The sequence below is a fragment of the Panthera pardus genome, unplaced genomic scaffold (assembly GCF_024362965.1).
Source record: "Panthera pardus isolate Hobbes unplaced genomic scaffold, ASM2436296v1 HiC_scaffold_12, whole genome shotgun sequence".
NCBI classification, from domain to species: domain Eukaryota; kingdom Metazoa; phylum Chordata; class Mammalia; order Carnivora; family Felidae; genus Panthera; species Panthera pardus.
Genome location: NW_026526677.1, coordinates 35361048 through 35376245, shown reverse-complemented (window position 1 = coordinate 35376245; position 15198 = coordinate 35361048). Strand labels below are relative to the sequence as shown.

General features: G+C 34.7%; 1 protein-coding gene across 4 annotated transcripts in view; it reads left to right on the top strand.

Moving 5' to 3' along the window:
* LUZP2 (leucine zipper protein 2) overlaps positions 1-15198 on the top strand; it is a 492023-nt gene that overhangs the window by 454915 nt on the left and 21910 nt on the right. For 3 of the 4 annotated variants that reach the window (XM_053899883.1, XM_019456554.2, XM_019456558.2), the window contains exon 10: positions 7841-7933. The exons of the other annotated variant lie outside the window; for it this stretch is intronic. In XM_053899883.1, the coding sequence (XP_053755858.1) occupies positions 7841-7933 (93 nt within the window). The remainder of the gene's footprint in view (positions 1-7840; positions 7934-15198) is intronic. 4 annotated transcript variants of the gene reach the window in all.

Sequence of the window (15198 nt, the reverse complement as noted above, 5' to 3'; positions counted from 1 at the left end):
ACAATAGCCACCATGCTGTACATTAAATCCTCATAACTTACTTATTTTATAACTGAAAATGTATACCTTTTAACCCCCTTCACCCATTTCTCCCACCACCCAGTCGCTACCTCAGGCAATCACGAATAGGTTCTCTATATTTTTGAGCTTGTTTCTTGGTTTTTGCTTTTTTTGTTTTTAATGAGATCATAGTATTTGTCATTTTCTGTGTGACGTATTTTACTTAATATTCCCAAGGTCCAACCATGTTGTTACAAGTAACAAAATTTCATTTTATTTATGGCTGAATAATATTGTGTGTGTCTGTGTGTGTGTATATTTCTTCATCCATTCGTCCATAGATGGACACATAGATTGTTTCTATGCCTTGGCTATTGTAAATAATGCTGCAATGAACATGGGGGTGCATATATCTTTTCAAGTTAGTGTTTTTGTTTTCTTCAGAAAATACCCAAAAGTAGAATTGCTGGATCATATAATAGTTCTATTTTTAAGTTTTTTGAGAAAAATCCGTACTGTTTTTCCTAATGACTACACCAACTTACATTCCTACCAACAGTGCAAGGGAATCCCCTTTTCTCCACATCCTCACCAACAGTTGCTATTTCTTACCATTTTCATAATAGCCATTCTAAGAGGTATGAGGTGATAGCTCATTGTGCTTTTAATTTGCATTTCCCTGATGATTAGTGATGTTTAACATCTTTTCAAGTACTGTTGGCCATCTGTATGTCTTCTTTGGAAAAAAAATGTCTATTCAGATATTTTCATTTTTTAATTGTATGGTTTTTTGTTTTGTTATTTATTTTTATTTGTTTATTTATTTACTATTGACTTGTATGAGCTCTTTATGTATTTTGGTTATTTATCCCTTATCAGATGTATGATTTCAAAAATATATATATTTTCCCATTCAGTGTATTGCCTTTTCATTTTGGTAATGGTTCCCTTTGCCGTGAAGAAGCTTTTTAGTTTGATGTAATCTCACTTATTTAATTTTGCTAGTGTTGCCTTTGCTTTTCATGTCCGATCATCTCCAAGACCTATGTCAAGGAGCTTACCACCTACATTTTCTTCTAGGAATTTTATAGTCTCATGTCTTAACATTCAAGATTTTAATCCATTTTGAGTTAATTTTTGTGCATGGTATAAGATAACAGTCCAGTTTCATTCTTTTGCATGTGACTGTCTAATTTTCCCACCATCATTTATTGAAGAGATTGTCTTTTCTTCATTGTATATTCTTGGTATTTGTATCATAAATTAATTGAACATATATGTGAGGTATTTTTCTGAGCTCTCTGTTCTATTCCATTGATCCATATGTCTCTGTTTTTATACCAATACCATACGTTTTGGATTACTGTAGTTCTATAAACTATATAGTTTGAAATTGGGAAGCCTGATGCCTTCACCTTTGTTCTTTCTCAAGATTGCTTTGGCTATATGGGGTCTTTTGTGATTCTACATGAATTTTAGGATTATTTGACCTATTTCTGTGAAAAATTTCATTAGAATTTTGTTAAGGATTGCACTGGATCTTTAGATTTCTTTGGGTAGTAGCATGGGCATTTTAACAATATTAATTCTTCCAGTTCATGAGCATGGAATATTTCTCCATGTATTTGTGCTTTCTGCAATTATTTAATTAATGTCTTGCAGTTTTCAGTGCACAGGTCTTTCATCTCCTTGTTTAAGTTTATTCCTAGGAGTTTTATACTTTTTAATGCTATTGTAACAGATTATTTTCTTAATTTCTCTTTCTGATAATTTATTATTAGTATATAGAAACACAATAGATTTTTGTGTATTGCTTTTATATACTACACCTTTAATGGATTCATTTATTAGTTCTAACAGGTTTTTGGAGTAGTCTTTAGGGTTTTCTATATATAATATGTCATGTGTGAAAAGCAGCAAGTTTACTTCTTTTTTTCCATTTGGACATCTTTATTTATTCTTTCTTGCCTACTTGCTCTGGCTAGAATTTCCAATACTATGGTGAATAAAAATGACAAGCATGGATAGTCTTGTCTTGTTCCTAATCTTAGAGGAAAAGCTTTTAGGTTTTCACCATTGACTGTTTTAGCTGTGGGCCTGTCATATATGACCTTCATTGTGTTTAAGTATGTTTCCTCTATACCCATTTTGTTGAGAGTAAATGGATGTTGAATTGTAACAAATGCTTTTTCTGAATCTATTGAGAAGATTCTATGGTTTTATCTTTCATGTTGTTAATGTGATGAACCACACTGACGATTTGCAGATACTGAAGCGTCCTTCATCAATAGAATAAATCCCACTTGATGATGGTATAGGATCTTTTTAATGTAGTTTTGAATTTGATTTGTAATATTTTGTTGAGAATTTTTGCATCTACGTTTATCAGGGATATTGTCCTGCAACTTTCTTTTTCTTGCAGCGTATTTGTCTGACTTTGGTATTAGGGTGATGTTGGCCTCAGGAAATGAGTTTGCAAGCATTCACTTTTCTGTTTTTAGCAAGAGTTTGAGTAGGATCTGTATTAATTATTCATTAAGTTTTTGCTAGAAATCACCACTGAAGTCATCTGGTCCTAGACTGTGGTAAATCCAGGCAATGGAATATGAATCCACACCAAAAATAAATGAGCTATATTAAGCCATGAAAAGACATGGAGGAAACATAAATGCATATTACTAAATGAAAGAAGCCAATCTGAAATAGATACATAGTGTATGATTTCAACTATAGAACATTCTGGAAAAGACAAAACTATGGAAAATATTAAAAGGACAGTGGTTTCCAGGGTTGAGGAAGGTAGGGATGAATAGGCAGAACACAGAGAATTTTTAGATCCATGAAAAATACTCTGATAATGTAATGAGGGATATATGTTATTCTACATTAGTCCAAACTAAAGAGTGAACCCTAATGAAAACTATGGACACTAGATGATTATGATGTGCTGCAGGTTTATCTTTCATAACATTTGTATCACTCTGGCATGTGATGTTGATAATGGGGAGGGCTCCGCATGTGTGTGACAGGGACTATGTGAAAATATCTCTGTACCTCTCAATTTTGTTGTGAACCTAAAATTGCTCTAAAAATACAAAGTAAAAAAAAATGACAACAACCAAAAGGAAAAACATACTTCACTTTAGGTGTTCTTGACTTAATTTAGCAAGGCAATGGAGTACAGAGACCCTTCAATATTATATAAGTTTTCCAAGTCCTCAATTTATTTGTGTGCTAGTCCAGAATCTGAGTCCTCATTTTTTAACTCCAAAAACACATTATCTTCCCTGAAAGTCAGTTCCCATTCTGTATTAATTCATGAGACTCAACAAGGCTTCTTTCCACCAGGAGCATCTCACTGACATCAAAAGCTTATTTTAAGGAATGCATGTTATTATGTTTAAATGTAAGCAGTTCATCAATTAAATACTACATTTTTGTATTTAAAGCATTTTAACTTTTTATACTTTGTTACTCACACTGTTGAAGCAATGTATCATTTCCTCCAGTTGTTAAAAGTAATTAATATACACAATATACAAGTCTTTCCCTGTAGCAAAATTGAGATAACTTTAGTATTGATAAAGAAGTGGCCAAACCAGACACCCCAATTTTTTTATGTATTTTTAATTTTTAAAATATTTTTTTTTTATTTTTGAGAGAGAGAAAGAGAGTGCATGCAAGCAGGGGAGGGGTAGAGAGAGAGGGAGGGAGAGGGCCCAAAGCTGGCTCTGCACTGACAGCAGAGATCTCAATGCAGGGCTTGAACTCATGAGCTCTAAGATCATGACCTGAGCTGAAGTTGGATGCTTAACCAACTGAGCCACCCAGGCGCCCCATGATAGCCTGATTTATTAATATGTGGAAACAAGGGTATCCCTGGCAAACGTATGGAAGAGAAAAGTTTCACTGTCATTCCTTTCCCTCAACTTTTTGTGACTTTAATAATTAATGAAGACCTTTCTATCATCTATCCAAACTAGCAAAAGCCCACAAACACAGATAGATGATTGATAGATAGATAAAACCTTTTATTTTGGATATATTCCTTGTCTCAGCCTTACCACCAAAATCTGGGAGCATTTTCACAAATGTACAGTACTTCCATGAGAAAATATTAAACATTATAATTTATTAATACACTACATATTTATATTTTTAAGAGGATATTGAACATCTACCCTAAAATGTAATCTCCATCATTGGTGGGCCTGGTATTATTCTTCTGAGCTTCTCTAGCTGGGTTAGCTTTCCATCCTGTTAGTTTCCATGCAAAACCTCTACCTAAACCCTTATGTTATGCTGTCAGTTTTATTTTATTGATTTGACTCCTGTTTCATCCAGGCCTCTGTGATTACATGCAGCCAGCACTGACCCTTACCAAATTAAATAAAGGGGCTTTTTTGGTAGAACCTCAGGAGCTCCTAATACCAAGGAAATGACAGAGGTAACATATCTGGGGATGGGCAGAAACAAAGGCTGCTTCAGAAGACTGGGAGTATGAACCATAAAATGGGTCTTATTGTAGAAACAACTTGGGCAAAGCACCCTATTGGAAAGAATGTACATAACCATTTATAGCCTCCTCTTAATGTAATCAATATTAAATTCTAAGAATGGAGATTTCATGACCTCACTTGGGTCATGTGCCAACATCTTGATAGATCAGGGAACTTGATATATAAAATAATTCCTTGGAAACACCATCCCATGAAAGGTAACCCCCCAGAATGAAATCAGGAGCTATTAGGAAGGTAGAAGACATGATGAACAGTTAATGAGGAGCTAATGGTAGCTCTTTGAGATCAAGAACTACGGTTTTAATGTTTGATCTCAGTTCCAAATACACCACTGTCACAGAATGGATGCACAATAAATGTTCACTCATGCTGCAAGAAGTAATTAAGATTGTCACGTTTTGGAAAGATTTCTCTAAGCATCAATATCTCTATTCCTCTTGATTTAGTACCGATCTTTAATTCTTATTTTATTTTTTGTCCTAAGAAATGTATCTTAAATTAGTAATGAAAAGAACAACAGAACTTAATGAGTGCAAAATGTGTACTAGCTTCAAAGGATGCAATAATGAATAAACCATGATATCTTCACTTCATGGGTTCCCAACCTACGAAGAGAGACAGATGTTTAAACCAATGACTAATATGATATGAGCTGTCTTGCAGACTGGTACCAAGAAGATTGATATTATCACAATATTATAACCTAAAATCCAGAACCACCAATATCCTTAACTGTAATATACATTTTTACAAGTTCATTATATAAAACATTATTTAGACATGTAAAGGAGAGTTATATCCTTATATTTATGTTTAGGAGATAAAGCATATATATCATCTGTGTGAAAACAGAATTAAATATGTCATGGGCACTATAGTCGTGACTATATAAAATACTCGTGTGGATATGGACAAAGACTGGAAGGCAACATTGAGAAGTAAAAGTAGTTATTGCTAGGATGATGGATGAGTTTTATACTTCAATTTCCTTTAATGCTGTTATGCAGTAAATAAATTTTCAAAGGTATGTTGGGACTGTTCATTCAATGATTTGATTGTTCAACAGAAACAAAATATGCTAAAATTTCTCCTTGCCTGTTAGTGGGATTTACTCTATCTTTTTGCAGTTGTGGTTTTTGCTGCGAAAGCCAGAGGAGACTCTCCTTCACTATTCGTATTTATTTATTCCCCCTGTACTTTTTAACCTATTTCTTCAAACTGTCTGTAATCTGTAGGTTACAAAAAGTCCAGTAGGTTTTAGCTAGATTAAATGGCTCTTTTGATTCATGTTAACATTTTTAACATTGTTACTGAATAGCACCTATCTATTTAAGGGTCACACGTGCTTTAAACCCTCCTTGCTACAAACCTACTTTTTCACCACGTTTCTCTATTTCTGTAGAATTTTTCAATTCTGTAGGTTCTAATCATTGCTCTCGACAAAGAGCAATCTCTTTTCGATAGCCAGTGCACTTCAGTTTGGCATCTGTTACCATCTACTTGATCGATATCTATCGTTTCTTTCTTGGTTTCCACACCCTATGTTCTCTTCCATTTTTGCCTTTATGCTGCTGCTGCACCATGCTCACAGAGCTCTGGCCATTTTATATGCTTGCTTTAAAATATCAAATGAACTTTCATTTGGCTACTAAACTGAAATACATACTTTGCTGCTCAATTTTGGAATTTCCTTGCTACTTGTGGCATTTTTCTTGTGCTCACTCTACTGCTACCCTATAAAGCAACAGAGCAACAGCTGAGTCTTCTTCCTACTTATCTTTCCTTGTACCGTTCCCTTCACCTGGAATGTTCTCCTTCATTCTTCCCTTAATCACTCAGGGCTTGTGCCCTCTTTTATTAATCTTTGTGTAAATTCTGTGAAGACAGAAACAATACCTTTTCATCTTTCTATCCACCAAAAACATCTAACACAGAGTACTGGCTTATTCAAAGACATTTTGTTTACCTGTTTAAATTTCTTATCTTAAGTAAGGTATAGAGGGGAGATAAGGAAGATAGGGGTCTTAAATAAGGAAGAAGAGGAGAGAAAGGTGGACTAAGAGAGGGGAAATACTTGTTGTATTAAAGGAATTAAAGGAATTAATTCTCTTACAATGAAATTAATTCCTTTAAGTATAAAGAAATAAGAATTTCATTTACTTACTTTATTTATCTGTTGTTTGTTTGTTTGCTTGTTTTTACCGTTACATGTAAAGCCCAGCATTTGGGTAACTTAATATAGGGACTATATTTTAGTCAACGAAGGTGCTTTATTTTCTGTTGTTTCTCTAATGTACTACTAGTTTTGATTTTTTGTGTTTGATATTCTACTAGTTTTATTAAATATTTTTTGTATTTTAAAATACAAAATACAAATTCTACTAGTTTTATTAAATATTTTTGTATTATTAAAGTATTACTTTTGTAAGAAAGTTCCCCTGCTAAGGAATGAAACTGCCTATGGAAAACCATGGTAGTGTTGTGCAGAGAGTAGCAAAGAGAAAATCTGAGTGGGTTCTTGGGCACTTTGATCAGACCATATCTTTGTCTTTATCTTCCTGGGTCCCCAAAGCTTAGAACCCTCTTTTCTTTTTCCTCTGTGATCCACTGAGATCACAGTTTCAGATCCAAGCCAGTTAGCATTCACTGAGTTTAGTTTTTGTCTGTCCTACAATAGTACCCTTGTAGATTTATGAGCCTAACAGCATATTCAAATCAGCTTTGCCCAAGAAATGCACTTTCAGTGGAAAAATCTCAGACCAACCTATAGGGATATTTACATATATTAATTATGAATACCCTTCCCTGGGTATTTAAAAGCCTGAAAAACTGGCTTTAAAAAAATTTTAGTGTTCCTAAAGAGATGAATTTTAAAATCGTATTTAAGGTTTCCAGAGATATGAAGCAGTGCTTAATTAATTAGTAAAGCATTGATGTAAATGCAATGCTCTATACAGTGAGCTGTTATGGAGCATTTTCTTTCTTATTGAGAATATGATGTGTGTACTTATACTTCTCAGATATACTTGGAGTTAAAATATAAGAAAAGAGAGGATTCCTGCTTTTTGTGGAACTATTAACCTTAAAATAAAAACTTAATATTCAAGAAATAAATATTTCCAGTGGGAAAATCATACCATTGGACCTCACTAATACAAAATTGAACTTATTTTATTTGCTTACAATGTTTAAGGTCTGAGATATATACAGATTTCCATTTTATTCTTTTTCCTTGAGTGTGGTGTTGCCATTTTATCATATTTTATAATAGTCACATGGATCTATTTGTTGAACCTACTTCTCTCTCTCCTTTTCTCTAGCCTCAACAAACCTTTACTGGAAGCAATGAGAGTTCTCAAATTGAGACAACAAAGGAAGAAAATCTGAACACTACTGAGTGCAATCCTCTAAGTGTAAGAATAAGTTAAAGTGGTTTTCATGTATTCAACATGAAATAGACATTTTAATAGTTCTAGTTCATGCCACCATGAAGCTTTCTATTTCTATGTAATATCTACTGTCTAAATGTTGTACTTGTTTACTATTTTTAATTTTTTTTTACATTTTATTTATTTTTGATAGAGAGAGACAGAGCACAAGTGGGGGAGGGGCAGAGAGACACGGAGACACAAAATCCGAAGCAGGCTCCAGGCTCTGAGCTGTCAGCACAGAGCCCAATGCGAGGCTCGAACTCACAAACTGCAAGATCATGACCTGAGCCAAAGTCGGACGCTTAACTGACTGAGCCACCCAGGCACCCCTAAACATTGTACTTTAAAATGTGAAAAAGCAGATGTCCTTTGGATGTCAGTGAAGTGTAGGTATTCTGTTAGGAAATGTAATAGACTCTCAGGAGTACTATGTAAGTAAGGGGAAGTAAGGGGAACTAAGGGGGTGACCACAGGCTCTGGAACATGCCCATTCCCATGACCACATGACAAAAAGCTGTTAAAATCTTTAAAACAAACAAACAAAAAACCCGAGGATGTGATTCAATAGTATTCTGCCTGTAAAACAAATGAACCCAGCATTACAAAGACATTACATTGAAGGAAGAGAGATTCCTTTTTTTTAAAGCTTATTTATTTACTCTATATATATCACAGAGTGATTATATATATATATATAGAGAGAGAGAGAGAGAGAGAGAGAGAGAAAGCATGAGTGGGGGAGAGGGGCAGAGAGAAAGAGAGAGAGAGAGAGAGAGAGAGAGAGAGAGAGAGAGAGAATATTCACAGGCGGTAGACTCACTTACCTTTAAAGGCTGTGTGAGTAATGTAGATGAGTGAAATACACCAGATGTAAGCAGTAGGAATTAGTGGCACTGCTGTGAACATCAATTTTCAAATTTTACACCTACAGTTCTTAGCTGCCCTCACAATAGTATCACCTCAAGAGTTCTTTAAAATACTGATGCCTGGAATTGACATCCGGAAAATTAATTCAACATCTTGGTATCTGGGGTATAGACATTAGTTCTATTTATTTTTTCAATTACTCCAGTGACTCTAATGTGCAATCCAGTTTTAGTATCAATGTATTTCACATGTAAGTGATCATAAACATCATGTGGAGAGCTTTTAAAAATTAAGATTCTGACAAATTCTTCAGGAAATTTTAAATGAATAGGACTAAATGTAACCTGTATTTGTTTTGTTTCATTTTGTTTTGTTTTGTTTTGTTTTGTTTACATGGATCTGGCAACCCTCTTCCCAATCCAGGTGATTCTGAGGCAGATGGCCTATGAGCTATAATGCGCAAAACCTTGGCTTAGATAACACATAATCCCTTTAGTATGTTGTTTAATAATGGATTTTCTGCTTCTCCTGCTCTGTTATATTTACCTTCTAAAAAGGGCAATGCTTAAGTAAGGCTCTCTAATTTAAATGATGAAAGACTGTGGTGTGACTTTTGAGAGTGGGTAGGAGAGATCCATCCGCAAACCCTTCATTTATCAGTAACCATGTACTGATGTGGGACTGTGGAACTGAGCAGGAAACTGATGTGTGATTTCATCTGTTGCTAAGGTCTCCATGAGAAATTTAGTGGACCGTCATCACCCAAGCAACAGTAACCAGAGTATGATTAATCTTACGCATGGAGAGCTCTATAGTTCCTTTCCAGGGATTCCCCAATGCTAAGAGACTTCTTCAACCTTACAGAAAGAAAGTACGGGGACCTTTGGATCTATGAAAAGTATTGTTACTCAGCTTGTCTAAAAACACCAAGAATATTCTTATTTGTGTTGAATATCATGAAATGTGTTTGCTTCCATTTTAATACTGCAATATGAAAATAACTTCAACTTGATTCTAACAAAGCTGGAGACTCAGCCCTAACGTGGGCTGCTTTAATTTAATGTCCAAATGAGGTATCCAAACATAATTTCATAGAGTAAAAGCAAAATAAATGTATCCATTTCTGGGAAAGGGGTTAAGTGTATTTTTTGTTGTAAGATAATTATATTAGGCAGAATTATGGCCTCCTTATTGTCTTTATTTGGCAATTAAGTATGGTATAAAAGTGATGCATATGGGTCGCAAATTAACAAGGGGTAAATTTGTGATGGTTAATTTTATGTGTCAACATGCCCAGAGAGCTGGTAAAACATTATTTTTGGGGATGTCTGACAGGATGTTCCCAGAAGAGATTAGCATTGAATCAGTAGATGAAGTAAAGAGGATTGGGCAGGGATTCTCTAATCCCTTGAGGGCCCACATAGAACAAAATGATGAAAGAAGTGTGAATTATTTCTTTCTTGAGTTGGCAAATGCATCTTCTGCTGCTCGCCCCCGACATCAAAGCTCTTGGATCTTGGCCCTTGCAACTCTGGGACTTAGACCAGCAGCATCCCCCTGACTTCCCCAGTGGAAGTTACATCCTCAGCTCCCCACGTACTTGAGAGTTGGATTGATATACCACCAGTTTTCCTGATTCTCCAGCCTGCAGAGGGCATTATCATGGTGTATCTCAGCCTTCATAATCACATGAGCCAAGCCCCATAATAAATCCCCTTATATATAGATGTGTATATCCTATTTCTTCCTCTGAAGAATACTAATACAGTTACTTTCTCATACTTATATCCTGCATATTTTGGATATATTTTGAAATAATTGGCATCTGCATCTTATGGGAGTTGTCTTTAATCAAAGATTAGTCAGTGTAACTTAAGATTTATAAAATAAAATAAAGTGGATGGTAGTTTTTAAGGTAAAATTTCATTTTAGTGGCCTTATTTGGCAAAATTAATGGTTGGCAGTTTTATCCCCATATCTTTTTTTTTTTTTAATTTGTTTTCTACTCTATGAAATTCAAAAATCTAGAAACTACCAAATAAGGACATTTTAAAAATAATGAAAGTATGATAAAATAGGGACCTCAATGAAGCCAGTGACAGAAATAGTTGAGAAAAAGAAGTCAACAGAATATCAAAATGAGAAATCCATACGACTTTGTGATTAAGTGAAGATGCAGAAATAAAGATAAATGTCTAATACGGACCCCAATTTTGATGCTAATTAATGAGGACAATTACATTGTTGTTCTCAGATAAAGTACAGGGGGGAAAGTTTAAGTTAATTTTTGTCCATTTACTTGTAAACAGATAAGGCTCATGTTCTCTTAAAAACTAAAATGAATAAGATGCCTGGGTAGTTCAGTCAGTTAAGTGTCCGACTTCGGCTCAGGTCATGATCTCGCAGTCCGTGAGTTCGAGCCCCTCAACGGGCTCTGTGCTGACAGCTCAGAACCTGGAGGCTGTTTCGGATTCTGTGTCTCCCTCTCTCTCTGACCCTCCCCCATTCATGCTCTGTCTCTGTCTCAAAAATAAATAAAGATTAAAAAAATTTTTTTAAAAACTAAAATGATTAAACATGTACATTACAGCTAATTTATTTATTACAAATTATGATAGTTTTTAAGAAACAACTTTATTGAGGTATAATTTGCATACCATACAGTCACACATTTTTAAGTGTGTATTTCAATTATTCATGAAATTTATTGAGTTGTACAGCCATTAACACAGTCCAGTATTAGAACATTTCCATCTCTCTACTAATATCCCCATGCCTTTTGTACAGTTAATCTGTTCTCAACCTCAGCCCAGACAGACACTAACCTAGTTCTTATCTGTATAGGTTTGTCTTTTTGTAAATCATATATAAGTTCATCATATAATATGTAGTATTTTGCATGCACTTCCTTCACATAGTGTAATGATTTTGGGGCTCATACATGTTTTAATACCTATCAGTAGTTTGTTTCTTTTTATTGCTGAATAAGATCCATTGTACAATTATACTGCATTTTCTTTATCCATTCACCAGTTGATACCTTTTGGATTTTTCTACTTTTTGGCCATTATGAATAGTGATGCTACGAATATTCGCATAAACAGCGTTGTGTGGACATATGTTTTAATTTCTTTTAAGTAGATACCTAGAAATGGAATGGAATATAGTTTTTTCTTGAATTTTTAAGAAACAAATGAATTTCCAAAGTGTGTGCACTGTAAATGCAAAATGTTTGCATTTACAACCTAATCAGTAATGTATAGAGTTCCATTTACTCCACATCTTTGTCACTATATGTTATTGTCTGAATTTTTGCTTAGAAGGCAAATTCTAGTGAGTGTGAAGTCAAATTTCATTATAGATTTAATTGTTAATTCCCTAATGGTTAATAATATTGAGCACATTTTCATATACTTATTAGCAACTCATATATTTTCTTTGGTGAAATATCTACTCAAAATTTTTCCCCATATTTTGGTTGTGCTGTTTCTCTTCTTAATGTTGAGTGGTAAGATTCCTTATGTATTCTGGATATAAATCCTTTGCCAGATATAGGACTTAAAAATATTTCTCTCAGTATGTTTTGTATCTCTTCATTTTCTTTTATTTATTTATTTTAACAGAGAGAGAGAGACTGAAAGAGAGAGAGAGAGAATGAATGCATGCAAGCAGGGGAGGAGCAGAGAGAGAGAGAGAGGGAGAGAGAGAATCCTAAGCAGGTTCCATGTTATCAGAATAAAGTCTGAAGCACGACTTGGTCTCAGAGGCTTGACCTGAGCCAAAATCAAGAGTGAGACGCTTAAGCAACTGAGCTACCCAGGCACCTCTTAACTTTTCATTTTCTTAATGGTATCTTTTAGAAAGTAATTAATAGACTTTTTTTTAGTATGGTTTTAGATTTACAGAATAATTGAGCAATAGTACATAGCAACCAGCTGTGTTTCTGTAATTGACTTGCTGCTTAATTCCATTACAGTCTGATGGCATAGTTTGCATTTGTTCAGGTGTGTTTTATGGCCCACAATAGAGTCTACATTGGTAACTATTCCATGTGACCTTGAGAAGAATGTGTATTTCTCCTGTTTGATGAAAAATTCTATAATTGTCAGTTAGGTCCAGTTGATTTATGATGTTGTTCAGATCAACTATATTCTTACAGGTTATCTGCCTGCATGATCTATCAATTAGTGAAAGAGAGGGTTGAGGTCTCCGTCTATAATAATGGATAGGCCTATTTCTATCAAAATTATTTATTTTTTACTATTGACTTCTGTGAGTTCCTTATATATATTGGATATTAACCACTTATTAGGTAACTGGTTTGAAAATGTTTCTTCCCACTCCATAGGCTGCCTCTTCATTTGTTTGTTATTTTGCTGTGCAGAAGCTTTTAAGTTTGATGTCCCACCTGTTAATTTTTGCTTTTGTTCTTTGTGCTTTTGATGTCATATCCATGAAATTGTTGCCGACACAAATGTCAGAGTTTTTCCCTGTTTTCTTCTAGGAGTTTTCTAGTCAGGGCTTACATTTAAATCTTTAATCTATTTCAAGTTAATTTTTGTGAGTGGTGTGAAATAAGGGCCCAGTTTTATTATCATAATATAGTTTGAAATCAGCAAGTGTGATATCGTCACCCTCGTTCTTGTTTCTCAAGATAGCTTTGGCTATTTGGGATCTTTTGCGGGTTCATTTGAATTTTAGGATGGTTTTTCCTTTTTCTGCAAAAACAGACATTGGAATCATAATGGAAATTACAGTGAATCTATAGATAGCTGTACATAGCATGGAAATATTAGCAATATTTATTCTTCTAATCCAAGAAAACAGAGAATCTGTCCATTGATTGGTGCCTTCTTCAACTTCTTTCATTAGTGTCTTATCATTTTAGTGTATAGCTCAGTCACATCCTTGGTTAAATTTCTTCCTAATCATTTTTCATTTTAGATGCTGTTATACAAGAGATTGTTTTCATTATTTTCTTTTTTTCCCATTTTTTTTCAAGTTTTTATTTAAATTCCAGTTAGTTAACACACAGTGTAATATTAATTTCTGGTATAGAATTTAGTGATTCATCACTTACATACACACCCAGTGCTCATCACAACAGATACCCTCCTTACTACCTATCACCCATTTAACCCATCCCCCTACCCACCTCCTCTCCAGTAACCCTCAGTTTGTTCTCTGTATTAAGAGTCTGCTTTCTGGTTTGCCTCTTTTTTCTCCTCCATAGTCATCTGCTTTGTTTCTTAAATTCCACATATAAATTAAATCATATTGTATTTGTCTTTCTCTGACTTACTTATTTCACTTAGCATAATACTCTCCAGTTCCATCCACGTTGTTGCAAATAGCAAGATTACATTCTTTTTCATCACTCAGTAGTTTTCCTTTGCATTGTATGTATATATACATACCATGTCTTCTTTATCTCATCATCTGTCAATGGACGTTTGGGCTCCTTCCATAATTTTCCTATTGTTGATAATGCTGCTATGAACATCGGAGTGCATGTGTCCCTTCAAATCATTATTTTTGTATCCTTTGGGTAAATACCTAATAGTACAGTTGGTGGATCATAGGGCAGTTCTATTTTTAATTTTTTGAGGAACCTTCATATTGTTTTCCAGAGTGGCTGCACTAGTTTGCATTCCCACCAACAATGTAAGAGGATTTCCCTTTCTCTGCATCCTTGCCAACATCTGTTGTTTCCTGTGTTAATTTTAGCCATTTTGACAGCTGTGAGGTAATAGCTAACTGTAGTTTAGATTTGTATTTCCCTGATGATGAGTGATGTTGAGCCTTTTTTCATGTGTGTTAGCCATCTGGATGCCTTCTTGGAAAAATGTCTATTCATGTCTTCTGCCCATTTCTTAACTGGATTATTTGTTTTTTAGATGTTGACTTTGATAAGTTCTTTTTTATTTTTTTTTAAGTGTATTTATTTTGAGACGGGGGAGAGGGGTAGAGAGAGATGGAGAGAGAGAGAGAGAGAGAGAGCTCTAAGCTGAGAGCAGGAGCTCTAAGCTCCTAAGCAGTCTCCACACTGTCAGTACAGAGCCCCATGCAGGCCTTGAACTCAGGAACCATGACATCATCACCTGAGCCGAAGTCAGACACTTAACCAACTGAGCCACCCAGGTGCCCTGAGTTTGATAAGCTCCTAATAGATTTTTGATACTAATCCTTTATCAGATATGTCATCTGCAAATGTCTTCTCCCATTTTAAAGGTTGTCTTTTACCTTTGTTGATTGGTTCCTATGTTGTGTAGAAGCTTTTTATCTTGATGAAGTCCCAATAATTCATTTTTGTTTTGTTTCCCTTGCCTCTAGAGACATGTCTACTAGGAAGTTGCTACAGGGGTGCCTGGGTGCCTCAG